The sequence below is a fragment of the Trachinotus anak genome, unplaced genomic scaffold (assembly GCF_046630095.1).
Source record: "Trachinotus anak isolate AG129_WGS33_773 ecotype Australia unplaced genomic scaffold, CSIRO_AGI_Tana_v1 ptg000012l, whole genome shotgun sequence".
NCBI classification, from domain to species: Eukaryota; Metazoa; Chordata; class Actinopteri; order Carangiformes; family Carangidae; genus Trachinotus; species Trachinotus anak.
In genome coordinates, this window is record NW_027273863.1 from 13,661,528 (window position 1) to 13,684,121 (window position 22,594).

The window sequence follows — 22,594 nt, forward strand, 5'->3', positions numbered from 1 at the left end:
GTTTCTGCACTGGCCGGTAAACAGCTGTTAATGCTAGAGATGGCTATGCAGAACTAGCAAGCTTACAAATAGCTCCTTTAGAGTTACATTTTGGATACGCCAACACAATAATATGTACGACATTTTAGCACTGTCTCTGTGAACAAGTTTGCATTGTACCCATTCAAGCGCCACCCAGGTGTTTGACATCATACCCTCAAGTAAAGATTTGTCTTTACCCTTTCAGGATCAGAATGAACTGTTTTCATCCATACATACATGTTGTGACAGTAGCAGTGACTGGCTGACTTCGACCTTGGTCTCGCAGCGCCACCAAGTTAACAGTATATTCTTCCCCTGGTCTCAGACCAGTCTGCACAAAGGAAGTGATGGTGCTGGGTAGCTGTGCAGTCATCCCTCCATCATTGTCCTGGGAAAACACACACACACACAGAAAGGATGTGATGAAAAGAGACTGAAACTCTGTTGCTCATTGTTTGCATATTTTGAGTAAATGTCAGTGTGGCACAAACCTCCTCTCTCAGTGGAGATAAAGAATCTGGCAGATATAAAACTATCATCACCAGCAAGACATAAACAATGACTCATGCAACTGATTTCTATGCACTAAATTTTCTATACACTGAGACCTTTTCTTTTGACTTTTATGTAAACTTCTGGGTGGTTTAGCACATTAGATTCCCAAACTGTGTTACTTGGAAAAAATGGATATGTGTGCCAGTTATATTTCTCAGGCCCTGTTCTGCAAAGGCAGCACTCTGTACATTTCCAGTGGCCTGTCACTCATCCATATGGAGCCCCTGCTATTCCCAGCTGTTCTCAGAGAGCCAGTGTTGCACATGCACTTCCTGCCGACAGACAGATGTTACACCTACTGCTGCACCAAGATCCCCCAAAGCCTGCGGTACGAAGGCTCATATTAGAGCAGAATATATGACAGCTTGCTACCTCCCTGAATCAAAACTGTAATTAGAGATGTAATCCATTTAATCACCTCAACTAAATTACCAGGGTGGGCAGTAACATACAACGGTAATGTTCCAATAACAAGTGTTCAATCTCAATAATAATACAGTTAAATGCAGGCAATGCTAAATTATACAAAATGAATCACCTTAACAGTATATCCCACTCCCATCACCTTTGTCAGCTCGCTCATAATTAGTCATCATTCTCTCTTCTGACAAGCTCGCTTAGATGAGGAATGACAGGAGAAGATTTTATTGTGCCTAAGGGTGTCAAGAATGTAGAACTGTTTGATTGCCTATTCATACTTTTAGGTCACTTATTAGGGTCATTTAGTTTTTCAGGCATAATTTTCATGTCTATCAAAAAAGTGGTAAGAGGTGGCTCTGATAATCCTTTTACTATTCATAGATATAATAGAATAATATTAGATTTGAAATGCGTTGCAGTAGCGATTAACATCTAATCATAATATACATTACTAAACACAAAAAATACCAGTTAAATGCTAATTAGGATTACTGGGGAATAAAGAAAAAATATATCTGTTACATGTAAAACAAGACTTTGACACAGAACGAGACACTTTGTGTTTTCCGTGCCAGGGGTCTTGAAAACAGTTTCCATAAAGTAGAACGTATTTCTGATTAGAAAAAAAAATTCACAGTACAGTCTGTGGATCATCCAGAGAAATTGAGACATTTTTGTAGATTTTTTTAATGCAATTTTTTCATTGCTGTGAGCACCATGATGGAAATTCCTCCATTTTATTGTGGTTGTAGGAGGTCTCTTATGTATTCTCACAAAACTTAGTTAAATGAAATATAGATACATAGGAGTAAGTGAGACGATATGTTTTTGTGATTTGGGTGAACTCACCCTTTAAAATACTTTTTTTTAATATATATACAGCAATGCATATGTATTTTGTATGCAAAGGGGGCCCATGTAGCTTAATCATATAATGTGTTCTACACAATGCAGCTTTAGATTCTCAAACTAGCAGGGAAGATAATTTTTTTGTTGTTCAAACTACCACGTACTGCCTTTTCTTCCCAGGAGTGAAGGACTGAGCCACAAAGTGCAATTTGAGCAGTGTTATGGCCATAGGCATGAATTAACATCATTTATGCAGACATCATTTATGAACAAAATGCTTTCTGCAGAGATAGAACTGCAGACTTGCACAACCTCATTGTGTGTCCTGAACTTTGAGCTTTGACCACATGCTTCAGGGAAACTGCCAGCCAGTGTGTGTTTCTGTGTGTGTGGATATAATTTTTTGAGAGGGAGCCAATAGAGTAAAACTGAAAAAAAAAGTAATATAAATGATTATTCTTTTGACTACTGTATATATATATTACTCTAACATAACCACTACTAACATAAAATGACCAGTAAAATGATATTATAGTTCTACTATTAATAGCACTGAATGACTGATTGTTTTATATTTTATTACAAAAAGCCCAAAATATGGCTTATTAGATGGCGCGGTAGGTCAGTACTACACAAACACTGGCAGTATGGTATTTTATTGGAATGTCAGATATTTACTGTAGCTGTTTCTAGCAGTGTTAACAGTGGGTCTTGATGCTTACCCTCCCTCCCTCTCTCACTCTTTCTGTTTCCTTTTTACAGGGTAGTGGGGTCTGTGTTTGTTCACATAGGACCAAGCTTTCATGCCTGCTTCCATTACGAGATTGTCAAAATTCACAATCCCCATTGCTGGATTAGATCCACAGGGGGTGGGACTGCCAACTCATAATATGATTTCCCCTGTGGCTATAGCGAGAGAGGGGAAGCGAGGGGAGATAGAGGGAGGAACGTATACAGAAAGGAACAGGGAGAGGAAGAGAGAGGTGAAGGAGAAAGAATGGAGCGGAGGGTACCATTGGGGGTAGAGAGGGTAGGGTTGAAGATCTCTGCCAAGAGATGGTGGATGGAAAACAAAAACAAAAGATTATGAGGGAAGAGTGGGGGTCGTGACGGATGCTAGCAGAAGAAGAACAGCGTTGAGACACAGACAATTGGATAGAAAGAGAGAGGAAAGGCGGGCTAAAAGCAATCAAATGAAATCAGGAGGCCGACTGCTTTTTCATTCAGAAACTCCATCTGTACAAGGGCTTGAAATAAACACAAAAAAGCATCTTAACATCAGATTTAATGCTCGGAGCCTGGCCGGAGCAAAGGATATCTTCCCCTGAGAACACCTTAAAGGAGAAAACCAATTACTGTGAGAGGGCACGAGATTAGAGTGCAGAGAGTACCTGAGTTTACAGCGGGAATTAGAAAGAGAAAGCTTTTTGCTTTCTGGCTTTCAACCTGGCCCTGCTATGGCTTTTCCAAGGGTTATTCTGGAAAAGGGTTTAATGGCTCATCCATCTAATAGCCAATAAGCTTAAGACAATCCGCTTGTCTAATTTGGTATGGGCCCCCAAGAAAACCTAAATCCATCCAGTTATTTTTCTTCCTGTTTCTGCACAGAAATTCAGAAAGTCATTTAGAGATTAGCATTAGTGAGATTTTAAAATAATTCTTTTCAATCAAGAATATTTGGTTCGCTCAACAAGCAAAATGGGAAAACTCTGCAGCTTTGTGTGTGGGGCAGCAGGCAAATCTGTCATTTGCTGATGATTCATTAAAAGCATAAAAAAAAAAAAATCACTCCTCTCCCCTTCTGTTTGGTTAGCTCCCCCACCCCCACCTCTTCCAACACACACATGGTGCACTCTGCAGTCCTACACTGGGACTGACAGCGAACACATACACTGAGCATTCAAACAGCTTTACTCTACCTTAGGGATGAAGCTGATCTCCCATCCATCGAAGGGATAGTAGAAGGGTTGCCACTGGACCTCCACTGACGTCTCTGTGATGGATTTGAAGACTAAACCATCCGGATTGGAGAGATCTGGTGAGGTAGCCAGAGACGTATTATTGTTCTTCAGTGACCCACACGGCCCATAAATCACTACTCCATCTAATGCTGACTGTGTCCGATGCCGAACCTTTCTCTTTTAAATTTCTGTTACTCCCCTCTGTCTTTATTAATTTTCTGTCTTTAAGTGATGCTGCGCTAAGCTTACTGTTTGTACATGATTTTTTGCATTTTCATCACACATGAAGACCTTAATCTTAATAACACAAATTACTTTTTTCAGCTCACACATGCAAATGATTTAGACAGCACTGACGATACTTATATAGTCACTTCAGAAAGTATTTAGACTTCTTCACTTTTTTCACACTTTACTGTTTTAAGATTTAATTTCAAATTGATAAAACTGCCATATTTGCCCATCAATAATGAAAAAAGCGAAATCGTGTTTTTAGAAATTCAATTAAAAATCAAAAACTATAATCTGTCATTAACAAACTGCAATTTTATCCAATTAAAAATGAAATCTGCAACACATTAAAGTCTGCACAAAGTGAAGGGGTCTGAATACTTTCTGAAGCTCCTGTATGTAAAACCTGCAATATTGATTCCTTGCTTATTAGCCATAGCTTATACTTCGATCTAACAAAATGCTAAAATTACTTTTTTCACAGGCAGCTGGGTCCCCACAAATCTTTCCAGATAATCAAATACAACATTTTATAATTAAGTTTAGCAAAGACAAGCCAACAAATTACATCCTCACTGACAAATGGTTGCATAAAACTTAAATGGCCGAAATTGTCTTTTTACTCCGAATTCTGCTATCAGTGAAATTAAATTCACCTATCTGTAGAATGGAGGATCATTTTACCAGCAAGGATTGCACTATCAAAGTGTATCAAGCTGTATATCTGCCAGCTCTATATGAGCTGACACAATTTTCTTTTGCCACTGAAAATAGGCCATTACTTAGTCAGAGGCTGGGTGAGTTTGCATATTCGTGATGATTAATGGAAGAAACTGGCATGTTTCTCTATCAGGTCCTGTAACCTGGCTAGGAGTTATATGTTCAAAAGGTGTTCATATTTGTGTGTGTGAGTGTGTACAAGAGTGTGAGTGACATCAAGCAGGTGTTACAAGTAGGAATCACAACCAGTTGGTACAGAGGAGCAGGTGGTATTCTCACTCTATTGACACTGAGAAACATCTTTGGGAGGATTTAACAGAAAAAAAGTCAGAAAAGAAGTGAGAGACAGGGTGTGTGTGTGCATCCACGTGAATTACTGTGTGCATGTATGAATGCATGAGTGATTCTGTGTGAGAAAGTAAACTGAGATATTAAATTAATATTTCCTTGAAGTGGAATATATTTTAGCACTTACAGGTCCAAACAGTAATGCTGTTAGGGACGCTGATACTGTTGTTAATGACAGCAAACACATTGATGTTGTACTCCATGCCGGCTTCCAGGCCTGAGATGGTGCAGGTGGTGGTATTGCCTGGAATCCTTATCTCAAGTTGCACACCTGACAGAGAGGCAGATAAAAAGATACACAGATACATGGATGCTCGTTAAAAAAAAAAAAAAAAAAAGACCAGCTGTCAATCAACTGAAACTAAATTACAACCTTCCTGGCTTTGAAAGGCCAGCATAGCTCTATACTTACCTCCGGGGGTGCTTGGTGTGTAGGTCACCAAGAAATCTGTCAGCACAACCGAGCCCTCCCACTCCAGGTCGATAGTGCGATCAGTCACCCCTCGGACCATCAAGTTCATGACAGGCGCCACTGTTGAAACGAAAAAATTATATAATTTGTGTGTTTTTGTAACAGCATTGAATTTAACCCGTTTCATTTTTGTAGTAATTTACCAATGTTTTGCATGGGCCTTAAAGAGTGCAGTTAGCCATAGCCTAAACTGTAAAAATGTACTTGTTCTAATAACTGAAAGTTTTCAACACCCATCATCATTTCAGTGCCTCTTACATCGTACACCTGACAAGCTTTTTCCCTTGTAACCACAGTGTTTTGGTGTGCTATATGAGCCATGAGGACACCTTTACTGCCAATTGATCCAACACGGGAACACAGACGGAATGTGTATTTTTGCCAGGAAATAGTCCCAAGACAAAACATAACAAGCAAAAAAAGAAATGACAACTCATATTACCCATAAATGTAGATGTGTGTGTATTTTAGATGATTGGATGTATCAACTTAACCTTTCACTCTGACAAACAGGAAATTCTGCAAAAACACTACAAAAGCTAAAACACAGTTGCATGCTTTAGGAATAACTGGCAGCAGTGTAAGGTTGAGGTTTAAACATATAGTAGTAAATCCTGTGTCTGTTCACTTTTAGATAATGTCAAGTTGCCTTCTGCAATCGGCATTTTCAGTAACGTATGTATTTAAAAAGCAAATGATATTCAGCCAGCTTACTGAGTACGTCTCTGATCAGACTCAAGCAGGTAGCATTGTGAATGTGCATCCCAACCACCACAAGAAGCCAGTGCTTGCAGCAACAAGGGGCTAGGTGTTAACATGAGAGGGAGAAGCACTGTCACTCATTTGGCTTGAAGTGGAGATCGTCAAGACATAAACCTGAGAGACGGTGTTGAATGTAAATGTGGAAGCATAAACAAGTGTTTACAGCTTCCTCTGCCAAAAACAATGAGCAGGGAGAGGAGGGAGAGGAGGAGGGGGAGACAGGTGAAGGACACAAAGGAGGAGAAGACAAGACAGAAGGTACAAACAGTCTCACTTGAGGAAACTAGGAGATGGATGCACAGAGGACAGAGGAGAACACGAGAAGAGGACAACTAGATGAGATGTGCTAGAGGAGAACGAATGACTAAAATAGAAAGATAGTGTAAGGAGAGAACCAGGAAAATAGAAGAAGAAAAGGAGAGAGAGAGAGAGAGAGAGAAGAGTAAAGGAGCAGACAACCATCATCTCTACATCCTGTGATACACGGCTCTATAGCACAGCACTGAGGACTCCTCAGGGAACCTTTGGACCCTCAAGTAGCCGTTTCAGCTACATCCTCACACACTCGGCAGATGGCTGCATGCTTCACAGTGGTTTGCTTATTTCAAAACAGTGAACCTGCACTGGAGACAACTCCTGCAGCATTCACTTAGCTTGATTTATTTCATCAAGTGGATTTCAGCTTCGTCAAGTATACGAAGGAAATGACAAATCAAAAGAAGGAGCAATAATCCGTGGGGTAGGGGGAGTGATTGAATGAGGTCATGCAGGAGGCTGAAGAGACGAGCTGCTTCAAAGCAAAGACATTAACTCCAATAGGAAGTGAAGGGCAAACTCTCAAGTGAGCATTTTGGAAAAGGTTGTTCTGAAAAGTTAGTCGGCTATGTTGAAGCCGAAATCTGTGACTTTACACTGAAGGTATAGCAAAGACTTGTTGCTATGTGAAAAGTCACCAAAGACGTCTGAATGCAAATCGTCACCCAGGACAAGTGCAACCTGACATCCTATTTCCAACTTCAACAGAACTTCTCAGTTCCTCACATTAGCTCTTTGTTTTCCCTTTTTATTCTAATTTCAGTTTGAGCATATTTTGTTCTTTTACAGATGAGTTTAAAGAACTTCTCCAACGATGTCTTAGCCTGAATGCGTGCTGCCCAACAGAAAAGCATCATCTCACAACTAATTACTTGTGTTAAAATGCTACTTATTTACATAAACCAGATGTTGCATTACTGCACACATTACACACAAACTAATTCAGATGCTCAAGGTTTTTGTCCTCTCAATTTCTGCTAAATTGTGAGACCATTTCTCAGGCATGAATCCTTCCTACGGTTTGCTCCAAAAGGGCTACTTGCTGAGGGTTATTCAAGAATCTCGCATGGAGTCTTTAAGTCTCATTAGGTCTAATCAGCACTCCATCATAGGCAGATACAGCAAAATCTACTAAACTAAAACCTTGATGATAAAACTCCAGCTGACAATGAAGGTCAGTGCATCATCAGAGGACTAACTTACCTTCAGGCTACTTGGTGTACTGGTATTTCTCTTGTTAATTTGCTCAACTGATTAAATTGGAACTTTCAGTGTGAAGTACAATATTTTGGGGTTTGTAATGTAATAGAAAACATTTGAACGATACAAGGCCAGGGTACACTTTTGTTCCCTATTAAGTGTTTCTGCCTCTTTGTAAGTATCTTTGCTTGTTTGCTGCCTGCAAATATAAAAAAATGTCCAGTCCATACACACCGCCTGTTATATGTTTTATGACTGGTGAAAAGTAAACAGTTAAATTATTCTAAAAAAAAAAGGCCTGTTGGATTTCTTCTGCTAAAATGCAAATTTGGTTTCTCATCCTACACTCTGTGTTCAAAAAAGGAGAAGCACACTACATGTTTGCTAAAAGATCAAACCCACATTCCTGTCTCCTTTGGCTGGCAAAAAGGCAGCTCCAAAACACATGCTGTCAAAGAAGTATTGTCAGACAATTTCTATTCAGCGCAGGAGAATCGTTTTTGGATATTAAAGGACTTTTGTCACAGGCAACAACACAATTTCAGTCGAAACTACAGAAACTGTAAGTGTCCTCACAGTGTTGAGGCAGACCATGAATGACAGAAATGTTGAGTTTGTGTTTCAAACAAGTGCTTGATTGTGTGATGTGTTGAACTGTCACACATGAAGGGACAAAACTACTTCATACAGTGGGCTATTAAACTGCTGTACTACTATGTTAACTGAACAGCCACACTCCTCAGATAAACTTGATTGACGTTATACTGCAGAGCAGGGCAATAAAATATGGCAGTAAAATAGATGCGGGACCAATACCAAACTTCTTTGTAGTTTTCACATACACTGCAGGACTTGAGATCCACAGCTATGAGAGAAATGTAAATGTCAGTTGTCACCACAGCCGCACTCAGAGGATGTCAACAACGTGAGAACGCCAATGCTACTTTCCCTCTGTAGCATCAGGACTCATCGAAGCCATCGTGGAACACCTCTGCTGTCAAGATTAAATGCCACTCTTCTGCACAAGTTGATCGCTGCCTGTGGGTGGATATATTTTTATATAAAGATATACTGTATCTCAGCTCATGTCTGAAACATCCAATTTAAATTCAACAGCCTCTATTATTTCTCATAGTGGGAGAACATACACAGCCATAACTGAATCAAAAATACACCCCGTTTTCTTCAGTTCATGATAACATGAAACACTTCAGCCTGTCACCCTACAGGTCTCTGGTAGCTGAACTGCTTTGTTTTGTATTCAGCAAACTATCCCCTACAAGTATTGGCTATTTTCGCCTTTAATTGCAAAGAAATAAGCAATTCAGACTCCCTCGCTTGGTACAGATATTAAATGGGAGGGCAGCGCTGAGGAATCAGCCTTAGTAATATGATTTGCAGTCCCTCAATCGCTCGCTCCTCCGTCTGTCCTCATCCGTCACTTTGTTGACAGCTGCCTCAAATGGCAGAGGAGGATCTGATATTTTGGCATTGAGAGCTGGCTCTGAACAAAGGTAACCACAGCTCAGAAACCGTCTCAGCTGCAGCTAATGTGACAGATCTCTCCACGGATGAAAGTGACTTTTGACAAATGAATGCTGTTATACCTTCTGCTGTCCAGCAAGTCACGCGCCCCGCCACCGACATTAGAAGCAGAGAGTGGTTTGTTTTTCAGGGCTGCACGTATACTAGAAATGAGAGTTGTATTTTCAGACCTTTTCCAGAGAAAAAAAGCTTTGCATTTAGATGTCTATATAACAAATTAGATCTGTCTATCTGTGTGGTTGGACAACCATAAGTCACAGTGAATAATAGGTAAGATTTTCTTTACTTTTAATTGACATCATATTCATGTCATTTAACAGTGTGAGAATATCCAAACCTACACAAGAGTAATGTGTTGTCTATCAAGTGGAACCAGTCTATCTTTTCTTTTTCTTTTTTTTTTTTTTCTTTAATTACTCCCACACTTTAAGTAAAGCAGATGAAGAGACATGAAATTTCTAAAGGTATTCGCAACACTGTAATTTGAAGCATGCATTCAATTTTTGCACCCAAATAAACATCCACAATAGCGCCAGTCATTCATAAACAGAAAATGTGGTGACATTACAAAAAATCCCTCTCTGCAATGGAGACACTCCACTGAGTGCTGCAGCTCTAATTTTGAAGGAAACCTGTTCCTGCTCAAGAATTCTGCCTGAACTGAATTTGTGGGTTACGGAGTGTCATTGTGAAATCTGTTTAGGCTGGGTTTCTGCTCTGTTACTTGGTCCAAGTCACTCTGACAGAAAGTGTAAACGGAGGACAACTTCTTTGCCCAGAGTTTCTGCTTCAGGGAATTGAACCACAAATGTCAGACAAACTACTTTTTGTACATGACAAGAGTCAGAGGATTAAACTGATGTGAAAAATAAAAGGTAATAACCTACCAGAGTTGCAGTCATCTCCAGCGAAGCCATCCTGGCAGACACAGAAACCCTCCTTGCAGACTCCCTTCTTGCTGCAGTTGTTGGCACAGTACACCAGCGAGCAGTCCTCTCCCACATACCCGGGCCGGCACTGGCACGTCCCGTTGACACACAGCCCCTGGTCCGAGCAGTCATTGAGACACCTCCCGACCATGCAGTCTTCGCCAGTGAAGGACTCCTCACACACACACTCCCCATCTATACACAACCCGCGGCCCGAGCAGTCTGAAGGGCACCGGGGCTCAGAACAGTTGTCGCCTCCAAAGTCACGGTCGCACACACACTCCCCTTCAACGCACACCCCCTGGCCGGAGCAGTCGTCCGGACAGCGAGACTCAGAGCAGTTCTTGCCGGTCCAGCCTTCCTCACAGATGCAGCCACAAAGGTCAAAGCTGAAGCTGCCATGGCCACTGCAGCCTGGGACAAAGTCCAAACGACCTGGGGAAAAAAAAATTTTATCTACCGGTACTCAGCAAAATAATGTTTGAGTGTCCCACACGGTCAGCCTTAAAGGAATAGTTCGATATTTTGGGTAAGATTACATTTTGTCCCTTTTTAAGACGACAGCTGTCCCTAAATAAATGGGATGTCATTTACATCTAATCTGCTTCATGTCTACATGCCTCAACAGCCTTGATGGGAGAAACAGTAGTCAAGACGTCAATGAAAACCCATCTCATTTTGTGCATTCCTATCCTGCCACCGTCCTCCCCAGCTGCGCATTTCATCCTCATTCTGATTCAGATTGTGACTGCTGGAAATAATCACAGTCTCACCGTAGAGATGGAGCGTTTTCAGAAAATATTTGAATGAGGTGACAGTGTCAAAGAAGCAGATTCTTTAACCATAATATGTCCTATAACTCTATCCATTCCAGTCCCCTCATATTATAATGGCAGCATCTCCTGAATAGTGAACACAATTTTTACCAGTAGCAAAGGTTCCTCCACACCTTTTAGACTGAGAATGTGCAGCAGAATAAAGGAGTCGCCCTCCAGCATCAATATTCTGCTGTCGTCTATTTCACCTCCATTCATTGTGTTTTTTTCTGCTGGTTTTATCTATAATACCTGTTTTTTCTTCTTGCCACATATCAGACTGCCTGTTTTGAACATTTTTCTTGCAGTTCGTCATGTGATATCATTGGTTCAATGGTTGATATTATTATTTTTTAATTATTATATTCTATGATTGTATTTTTTGTGCAAATCCCTAGGTAGAGTGCCTTATACAGTATGAAAAAAAACAACATCCTCAAACTTTACACATACGCTTTGCTGTCACTGCTAAACAACTCACCCATGGCTGAGCTCTCTCCACAGCATCCAGATCCACACTGAGCTCTGAGCATGGAAACTTCTCTCTCCAGCATCTCCACTCTGGTGGCGAGCTGCTGGATTGTGGTCGTTGCTGTACAACCACATGCAGCTTTAGGGATATTGATGCGGTGAGTAAATGTGACCTGAACAAGACGGACAGCCTGGTTAAGATGTGCACTAATGCACCTAAGTGCATTTGGGCAATTATGGGACAATGTGCATTTAATTCATTTTAAAGTGATACTTCCCCCAAAATATATCTTTCAAGTATCAAACACTCACCTGTTGCCCTATAGGCTTGGAGAGTGGGAGAAAAATGTTTATAGTTTTATCTGTCTGGGAGAACTGGGGCCATATTTAGGTTTGATGGTAAGTAAGAAAATGTCTCTAGAAACTTCTTAAACCTGCAACATTATCCACTTTTACCCAACAGCCGGAGCAAAAGATGGGCTCCTACAAACAAGCTCTAGGGTCATGTTTGAGAATTGAGAGGGAAGTGGCTAAAATACGACTGCCTGGAACACGCTGAGCATATGAATGGGCAGTGGAGAAGTGGACTGAGCTGCAGAAATGGTTTCGCAATTTTCTGTGCATGTTTTAATCATTTTTTTCCCACCATGAAAACAGCTCACTATTGGAATCAATTTCAACTGACTCAGTTTTGGGCTTTCATTCTTCATGAAGGATCAAATCAACACCCACATTTCAAATCTACAGGGGGTGACTGTGACTGCTGAACTAGCACTTTCATTAAAACTGGGTAAAATAATTCATCATAAATATCTAAATGTAAATGACTACATCTGATGAAACAGATGTCCTTTAGAAATGTGTCTGTGCCACATGAAAGTCAATTAAATCGCCCCATATCTTATCCCCTGTTCACACATACAAACTCAAAGCAGCAGGCTGCCTCTTGCCTCTCACGAGCTTGAAGCTTTGGGATGTGTTTAACATAAAGCACATAATTTACACACTCAGCTCTGGCCAGACAGTTACGCTCTCCTGTTGCCACAGTTCTTGCACACAACAAAATAGTGCAATGTCACAGTGATGTGTTTCCACACATTGTTTTCTCTTTCAAGGCCTAGCTACTAAAGTTATACCACACTGAATGGGCCAGCTGGCTGAAGACGGCAATGATTTGCCCATCCCCCATTTATCTCAAGTGATTTACGTGGTGGAGTTGAAGCAGAAAACAACTTCTCTTTGTGCCCAGAGAGTCAAAACAACTGCAACTGGTTGTCTCCGCGCAGCAAAGGGCATTTACATGTTTATAAAAAAACCTACCTGGCTGTCAGCATCTAGTGTCTGCTCAGTATATTCTGTTGGTCCATTTGGATCCATTGGAGCCTCCACAGAAGGTCTGGACCCCAGCTCAGCACGTGAACCTTTGAAATGAAAAGAATATGTCTTGAAAACCTTGTCTCAGTGAACAAAAGGTGTCTCAAGGACAACGGATAAGATGGCCAAAGTGAGTTTAAACCCAAACACTTGATCAATCAGAAGACCTCACCATCACCTGGGGCAGGTGGTGCGGAGGCGTCCAGGTCAACAGAGCACAGAGACTCCAAGGGAACATTGATGTTGTAGACATGATTAAAGACCACAGGCTGCTCGCGCAGGGTCTGGTTGGCTGAGGAAGTGGACTGATCCCCCCCTGGGGTCTGTCTCCTCACTCTGGTGGTACGAACCAGCTTGTTGTCTCCTGATGGAGCAGCATGAGCGGCACCCTGGAGAGAGAGACAATATGAAAGAAAAAAACACTGCACGCGGTTTGGACTCAGGGGGTTCCAGTTGTTTTTCTCTTTTCTATCTTGTGTTTACAGAATGATGGAGTGAAGGCTAAGAAAAGAACCTAGGGGGACACAAAACAATATGACACTAATATACAGTATATGAAGGATTTTCTCACTGCTGTAACACTGACAAAGCAATTTTCGCATTAAAAATGTGGGTCATTTGCAAAAGACTGTGGCATCAGTCGAGTATTTTAAGATTGTGCTTTCTTTGTGTCTGGCTGGGAGCTCAGACAATTTCTAATATTAAATAAGCAAGTGATATTTCAAGGGGAAAGGAATGATAAGCAGAAAATATAGCCACAGGCAGACAAGTCTGAACACCACTGGTTCAACTCAGCTACGTGTTGCTGAATATGAATTTTGTGGATGTTAAAATATCTGATAAAGAAAGTTGTTCCAGAGTTATTGGTATGTGATTTCAAGCACTACCTGCATTAAATTAACTGTTCACCAAACCCAGTTCCCAAATACATGCTGAAGTGATGTGCACAGGGAAGCAGTAAGAATGATACTCTGCATTTAAAGAGTTTTGAGGGTGTGTGTCATTTTTTCAGCCCTTTCACAAACACAAGCATGAAAGTGTAAGAAACTGAGTAAACTGTGTGTTGTTTAAATGTTTGGTTGAGTACGTTCATATCTACAGTATTCTAAGGGCCAGGGAGTAGATCACCTGTTCAAGACTTCATCCACTGTGGAGTACTACCTCGCTGTGTGGAAGCCGGTCCTGGATGCTATTAGAGCTTAGGCTAACGTCAGCAGCTCTGTCACTCCAGCAACCACAGCCTGTCTTATGTTGTCCAAACACATGGTGCTGTGCTGTGAGTCATCTTAAAAGCCTTTACACTTGTCATGTTAAAAGTAAAGCCAACTGAAAATACGTACGTAAGCTAATCAGTGAAAGAGAGCTATGTTAGCATGAAATAAAAATCTGATCCTACATGTTTCCTTATTATACTTCAATTACCGGGACTAACCAGCTCCTTGCTGCAATAAAATCATGTTTCTTTGTCTCCATGTCTTCTACATGGATCATTCTTTTAGCACAACGTAATGTATGTAGCCATCAAATGCATATGTGGTATTCATTACAACGATCAGCCGCACATGTTAAAATGTCAGCCTGAAACAGCTCTTTCAGCCACTGCATGGTTAATCTGATAGTGCTCTGAGAGTGATTGTTGTCATTTTCCAACTGAGAAGCTGCTTTTGTCTACCTGTGTCCAAAATCAAGAACCTACTGTTTCAGAAATGGTGTTATCGAGGTGGGGGAGGGGGCAACACAAATGCAAACCTTTGTGCTTAACAAAGAGGGTCTATTTTCAAGGGGAAATGTAAATGGAAAAAACAAATATTAAATATTAAAAACATGCAAAAAGCATGTAGGTAGTCTGAAGCATCACCTCTCTTTGATTCTCAAACTGACCAGGACCGAATTTGAGTGGATTTGTGCCCAGAGTCAAGTGATTAACATGGCTGCCAAAAATAGTAGATTCCAAATAAATAATGAATATGAAAAAAGCCCTGGGCAGCTGCACAAAAAAAAAAAAAGACAGACAGGGATATTTTGTCTGAACAAATTTTACCTGTAAAGCAAGAAACAGAGCCAAAAGCAGGATCCAGCCAGTTATGGGCACAGTGGCCCTGTGGTGTTGCTGTGCCAGTGGCATGCTGGGAAGAAACCTCACCGTTCCTGTCCACTCACACCTGTGGAAAAGTAGCACAAAGGTGGGAGAAGAGAAACAGAGAGAATCATGAAGAAAAGTACTATAGTTGGTCCAGTGCAGTTGTTAATGTACCAACATGGAGACATACTGTATGTGCTCATGTGTGTCTATTATGTGTGTGTTTCTGTGCACGTGTGGGGACTCCCACTACCATCAGCTTATCCTCTGTAAAAGGTAAATAAATGCCTTTGATCTGATGTAAAATAATTGACTTCAGAAAGGAAAGAAAACTCTTTCAGGGATTATGGAACCTCTGAATGTATTTCACTGAGCAATACCAAATATTTGATCTTTCCACTTGGGAGGAATATAGAAATATTGCTCAGGGAGAGAGTTGATAGATGGATTTCAGTGGAGACATGGTTTGAGTGATGCCGCTGTAATCCCCCCTCCATTGAGTGGGGAAGTGAGAACAGGGACCCGCTGAAATAAAAGCCGCACAGAGGATGAGGATCCTTCAAGCAGACTGTCAAATAGCAGCACAGACAAGACTGTGTAGAGCTTTTAAGGTGGCTATTTGAATGTATTGAATTTTTGCAGCTGAATCAGACATCCTACTCAACCTGGAAAGATGTTCTATCACACAAGTATGGAGAGGGGAGGTTAAACAAAGCTGAAAAGCAATTATATCAGTAGTATGTGTGTGAGCTGCAGTAATTTTAAGCACTATTCCCTTGAGTTTTAACATGCTCATGCCCGTGCATGTGTGGGCAGAAGATGCTTCAAAGGAGAAGAAAAAAAAAAAACACATCTAACAGATGAGCCTGTGTAGTTTCTATTCAACAGCCGCTTTTATCACAACAATGCATCTCATGTTGGTGAAGCAGGCTATTTCACTCAGCTGGCGCCTTTTGTGAGAGCCAGATTGAAGTCTTCGTATCACACCTAACTGGCTCAGGCTTTTTTTTTTGATCATTTACGGTGGAAATGTTGAAATATCAGTATATTTGCACATAAATGAGAAACCGAGAGAATCCCAGTGTGTGTGTATGAGCTATGCATTCTTTTAAGTTTCTCTCGTTCGGAGTCAACAAATGTTTTCCTTCTGTTTGTCTGTTTTTTTTAAAATCAATGCATTCTGAATGTCCCAGACTTCCTGCTCACACACTGAAGATTTCTCACACAGTTGCACTTCACTTTTCAACATCTTTTGTGCCAATCTGAACACAAACTTCATTTCAAGACAAAGTAGAACGACCTGTGTGTGCACGTGCATGTGTCTGGTGTTGTGTGTGTGGTGAACAGAAACACATAAAGAAGGTTGACACATACAGTATATCATAAAAGACCCATCGGGGAAAGATAGCTGGTCATATGTTACAATCTGCAGCATGCCTCGCTTCAGACAGTGCTGTTAATGTTTTTAAAAATGACTCTGGCCTTGCTGGAATCAACTGCCAAGCTATGCCGTGCATCCAAAGCTGAAGAGATGGAAAATGGTCTACTTTGAACCAGCCCCCCCCCCCCCCCCCCGTCGTGCAGCTGCTGTCTGATGCGACACGAGCCGTTTATTTCTTGAATTCACCAAACAAATGAGAAGCGTGCAGATGGTGGAGGAGTGAGATGGACAAAGCCAACTGGAACTGTGTTGTTCAAAGCCATTAGCTAAAGCAGTGTCCCTTCGGCTAGCTTCAGTAGATGGCTGGGATGCATGCTTAAGAGATGTGATGGTGATAAATGGCACTACACGGATGTTTCACTCACTTCCTGCAACAAGCATGATAGAACATCGCTCTCGAGATTAACCATCACAATTATATTGCGTTTTATGATTTGACAATATACCAGCTGATATTTGATACTGGCAAACATTTCTGAAAGAGATTCTTTAGTCTTTATGGATTCTGATTTTTCACATAATTTCTTTTCAGTGTCCTGGAAAGAAAACAGCATAATCTGGTACAAATTGTAGGGAAAATGGTGATGTCCTTCTGAGAAAAGCTCTTTCATGTTCATCTGATGTGCTGCACTAAAACACTTTCTGGGAAATACTAGCAGTTAACTGGAATTATGTATTGTAGTGTTCCAAGTGAATACGGCCTATTTTACCTATGATGAGTAGTAAATTACATAATTACATAATTCTTTCCAGGAAACATGTAACTTGGTTGTTCCAGTACTGTGACTAAGATATAGACTTAGCAGGTAAAAAAAAAAAATGTCAGTGCTCTCTGGTGGACAAACTACAGCGTGTGAAGGAGACACTGGTTCTTAATGTATTAAACATGGATCCAGTGTGGACAAAAAAATCCTTTAAGTGATCAGAGGGATGGAAACTTCAATGTCACGACTGCAGCTGTATTACTTTGGTTGTGTATATATATTTTTACCCCCTTTGGCCTGACGTACAACGCCATGACAACAAGGCAACTCCATCTGCTGATGAAGACTGTGTGATAGGATCAAAAGCTCCAGAACAGCTACCAAATGGATGTACCGGTGGATTTATCTTGTCAGATGTCAGATCTTTGGCAGTCCTTTGCTGTATTTTCTTGTCGCTCATTGACTGATTTATGTCGTTGCCTGTGTTCTTCTGTTCTGACGTTACATGTTGTGTGTTTGTTGTTTTATTGGTTAATCTAACATCTGGCCAGAGGACAACATTTGACAATTTGTCTTGTGCATTGTGGCTGTAACAATAATTGAGTAAATACATATGCTATAAGCTAAAATTGGCTAATAATATCAGCCATGACAATATATCAGTCAATATTAGGCAGGCTTTATTCTATAGCAGTTTCTTGGACTTCTTCTCTACAACAAACAAATGGAGCTAAAAATAGGTATGTCATGTGATCAAAAGGTCATGGAAACATTTTATCTCAATATTGACAAAAGAGAAGTTTTCAAAGAGGTTCAAAGTCACAAGATTATACTTTAGTCACTGGGTCATAGTGCAGGCTGATGCCCACAAGCATTACCATGCACGAGAGGAGGTTTTTCATGGACCCTCAATTAAGGACAGACCTACTCGCTGAGAGTGAAGACAATCAACATGCTTCAGGCACTGAAGACTTCCTTAGTTTACTCACTTTCTTCCAGGGGAGGGAACACACACTCTTAGATGAGTGCATTAGCCAACACAAAACCAAGTGCACTGATACATACGCCCTCACATCTACATTACACTCAGATACATACACACGGATACAGACCAGCATGTGTACACAAGCATAAAAACACACTGAGTGGTATCAAGTGGTTCTTCCTTTCATTTTAAAATCAGTCCACCTGCCTTGATGGTAATTAGATCTGTCAGCATGCAGCTTCTCAATCTAGAGAAGCTTTTGAAAGGTGTAAGTACAAAAAAAAAAAAAAAAACCTTTTGAGAAGTAATTTAGCTGCATGGCAAACTCAGCGTGCATGTGTGTTCACGTTTTCCATTTATTCACAGGTAAATATTCGGGGGGTGTGGAAAAATATAAATTTAATGACTTTGAGAATGCTCTGAAACAGTGCTGTCACTTTATGTATTACCTGGTGATTTTCTTGGAAGAAATTGGATGAGTTCACCCCTTGTGAGGCTGAAATGAAACTGCCTGTTCCAATTATAATAAAAACCATCAGGGCACTTTATGCAATATCACAAAGGAAAAGGTAAAATATTCATCTTACACAAAGGAGGCCACTCAGCAAAGTATCCCAACTGTATCTGTATGAATCACAAAACCCCACATGCTTAAAAGTTTGATTTAAAAAAAAAAAATCACTTTGATCTTGTCATTCTAACTTTTTTCATCTTTGTTTGATTACATTTATCTCAAAGGTGGCTTTTTTTTTGTCTTGAATCTTTTACAATATATTTCCCTTTCATCCACAATGTGGTTTACGGGCAGGCGAGTTGACATGAACTGAGAACTGAATTAAAAAATGCATGGCATAATTACACTGAGCTACTAATCCAATTCTTTGTCATGTAGATGCCTCAGAATGAATCCTTTTAATGGGCGCTGTAGACACAGATGTGGAGCATCAAAATGTTTTGATGTAGAATTCTTAAAGCAATCACTTATCTAAATGCAGTTATTGAGGAGCATGCTCAGCCTCTCTACACATCTTGGGTAAAACAAATCAATGGCAGATATTGGAAAAAACATGTTGTTGGGAACATTAGCTACATGAAAAGTTACAATAGTGAGCTACTGAGCTAATGTCCCCAGAGTCAAACAAACACATACAGACTTATACCATTAAACTGGTGTCTCATCTTTCACAAATCCCCCAGAGGTGCAAATGAATAATCATGCATGCACACATTAGGGCACATAAAATGTATTTGATACGTGTAGACACAGGCAAGGCGAAAATAGAATGCGGAAATAGAAACATACCATTGATGAGGGCAAAAAAATCTAGCTTGAGGAGGGAAAATATACATCTTGCATTTTAAATTTGTACCTCCGCCTTTGATTTTGACATTTATGTGGATGATGTTGCTGTAATTCAGAGTCGACTCTACTGAACTTTAGAAAAATACATCAAAAGAAAGCAGGAAAAACTAAAACAAAAGAAAGAAGACAAACAAAACAAAGGGGAAAAAAGCCTGGTTCTGGAGACTATTGTTGGATTTATGAACCAATCCACTCTTACTCACTTGTGGCTACTTTATAACAAACTGTGCTTTGCTGGCCTTGCTCCTGATCATTTACTCCTGGACTTGTACCACCCACTAAATCTGCTGCTTGAGAGGGCAGGTTTGTTTTTAGCCAAAGTGGCTAGCTAGTGCTGTTTGGGGTCAAATTACTCTAAGACTCCACAATACTAACTCACCTGTGTTAGTGTGGTCTGCCATATGAGACTGATCTCTCATTTTATCACAAAAAGTCGAAGCATTTTAGATCCAAAACAATTCCTTGTGAGGATTGCCTGGTGATTTTAATCCAGAGGCTAAAAGGCGCTAAATTAACCTCAAAGAAGATGCCCAAAGACTCATCTCTTGCCCAGCTTCATTGACACTGGCTCTTCTCAGCCTACAGAGATATAAACTCGGCTGTGGTACAGTGTACAGCGTGCTCTTTAGACTTTAACTCAATGTACCAATTCCAACAACATAAAGAGCTGTTTTTGTGACGCACCATTGAGGCTTAATTTTCCTAACTGTGTCCGTTTGGCATTTTGGTAACTCACTATGGACTTTTAATGCACTGACGTGTGTGGAGAGGCAGAGCAGAAAGGGTGTCGGTAACAACCAGGGAGTCCAATGCAATTTTCACTTTGGGGATTACTGGGATTTGTGTTTGCACTCACCAGGTCAAAAGCTCACACTACTAAGGGTTTTATGCTGCTTTGTGGCTTTATCAAGCAATGCTCATGCTTATAAACAGATCCTGATTCAAAGGCTTACTTATGCTTTTTTTGTGGATTATATGTTGGCCTATTTGACCTTGACATCACTCTGTAAACACTGTATTAGGTGTACCTACCTGACAGTGGCTCCAGAAAAAGCCAAAATCTTAGAGGTATGACTTTAACAATGTGGATGCTCATTAGGGATTTTGATCCATGTGGAATCTATAATCTATCAGGTTTCTGTATGATGTTATTGCTGATTCTGGTTTTCCAGCTCTGTGCAGACAATGGATGTCACGGTCATGTTTGTTGCGTAATCTAGAGATGACTCACTGAGCTCTTATTTCCCCACTTGTGTCTCTCGTTCCTGGCTGTTTTCCTTTGACCTCTTGTGGTGACAGGTTTTTTATTTTTATTTATTTTATTTTTTTCTCTCACAGACAGAGCTGCCACTGACTGCATGATTTTTGTCTCTGTTTTTATTCACCGCACCTCCCATCTGGCAACGACCGCAACTCTGCTTAGATGACACAACTTGCTGATTTTAATTTTTAGTTGAGCAGTAGCTGTTGACTCTTGACCCTGTCTGCGTACTTAATACATTCAGCTGTGGTTGCATTATCTACTGTTTAGCGGAGCTGGCAGTTTGAGTTAACAAGCAAGTTTATCCAACAAAGTAGCTGCAGACTGTATGTCCCACACACAGGATAAAACAGTTTATTTGGTTTTGATCTTACAGCGGGACTGTGTTGTGACTGGCACTCATAATAGCGCAGGGGATAAGTGTTGAGCTTGAGGAGGCAGCATGTTCTACAGGGCTGGACTCAAAGTCCATCAGTTTTTTCTAAAGATGTTCATCTTAAGAATGGGCCAAAAATATACTTTAATTTCCCTTTCATGTGCACAACAGCTGGTTACTGTGGATTTTAGTTACTTTTTCTGAATATGGGTACATATGCTAGGGACTAATGGTCATCTTGGATGGATTCATACACGCTTAGTGCTCTAGTGAATATTTATGGTGTGTGGAATCAGCTCAAAATAAGCAGTTCCCATGTTCATCAAAATGCAGGAACATTTCACCCAGTGCAACAACGTATCTCAATGTGTTTTTAGTAGTTTTTGGGCAACAACAGAGGTCTATGATGTCATTATCACTATACTTGAAATGATCAGCTGATTAAAAGAAAAACAATTGGCAACTATACTAATATTTGATTTGTTGTTTATGGCTATTTTTAAGCAAAAAAGATGCATCAATAATGAAAACAAGTGTTAGATGCAGCCCTAGTAAACACTTATTTGAGAATCTTTTTATTGTTGGAGTTGGTCTTTTCATGGAATAAGAAAATATAGATCAGGAAAACATTTATTTTCCTTTGATACGTTTCAACAGACCAAATTCTAATTAAAAGCATCTTTGACAATATCTAAACAGAATTAGACCCTGTCACTAAACAATGAACACAAATGTACATTTTGTTGCATTTTTTCACAGACATTATTATTAATACCTGGCACAGAAAAGACAAGATGTTAGCAAAAGTCAGGGCTTTCCATGGGGGGGTCTAATTTCAATGTGTTTTCTGAGAAAAATGTTGTGGATAATTAATGTTGGACTTTGACTTTGAAGGTGAAAAATGGCCACACTGTTGTCAACAGAATTACCCTGGGCTTCCTGGTTCTGTACAGCCCTTTCTTAGATGTCACTGGAGGTATGAAGAGTTGTCTTTCATGACTGCGTCATAGGAAGCAACAACAAGACAGGTTGTTATTACCACAAGAGCATTAACAACTGCTGTGAGTGCTACTCCCTCCCTCATCCATAATGATTCCCCCGCCACGGATGAGTGAAAGGAGCCACGACTAGTGGGAGTGTATTGTGCTTGCAGCTCTTCAGTGAAGCAGAGTGGATGGCAAAATTGACAATGGGTCATGACGTTTTCATTCCTGTGGGCTTTCTTTCAAAATGAGCTGTGCCGACTGCATTTACACCTGGCAGAGCACTGTCAGAGGTGCTGCATTAACACACTGTTTTCATCTGAATCAAGCATTCATATACAGACAGCATTTAGTGCACAGTGTAAATGACATGGAGAAATTTAGCCTGGAATTTGTAAAGATGGACAACAAGT

At 40.4% G+C, this 22,594-nt stretch overlaps 1 protein-coding gene across 2 annotated transcripts in view; it reads right to left on the bottom strand.

Annotated features, from left to right (window-relative positions):
- tnr (tenascin R (restrictin, janusin)) overlaps positions 1-22,594 on the bottom strand; it is a 167,178-nt gene that overhangs the window by 53,488 nt on the left and 91,096 nt on the right. For both annotated transcript variants that reach the window (XM_071491776.1, XM_071491777.1), the window contains exons 5-13: positions 15,030-15,150; positions 13,161-13,377; positions 12,935-13,035; positions 11,625-11,787; positions 10,287-10,763; positions 5,518-5,637; positions 5,233-5,376; positions 3,765-3,880; positions 259-409 (exon numbers count right to left, since the gene is read on the bottom strand). In XM_071491776.1, the coding sequence (XP_071347877.1) occupies positions 259-409; positions 3,765-3,880; positions 5,233-5,376; positions 5,518-5,637; positions 10,287-10,763; positions 11,625-11,787; positions 12,935-13,035; positions 13,161-13,377; positions 15,030-15,113 (1,573 nt within the window). In that variant the 5' untranslated portion in view covers positions 15,114-15,150. The remainder of the gene's footprint in view (positions 1-258; positions 410-3,764; positions 3,881-5,232; positions 5,377-5,517; positions 5,638-10,286; positions 10,764-11,624; positions 11,788-12,934; positions 13,036-13,160; positions 13,378-15,029; positions 15,151-22,594) is intronic.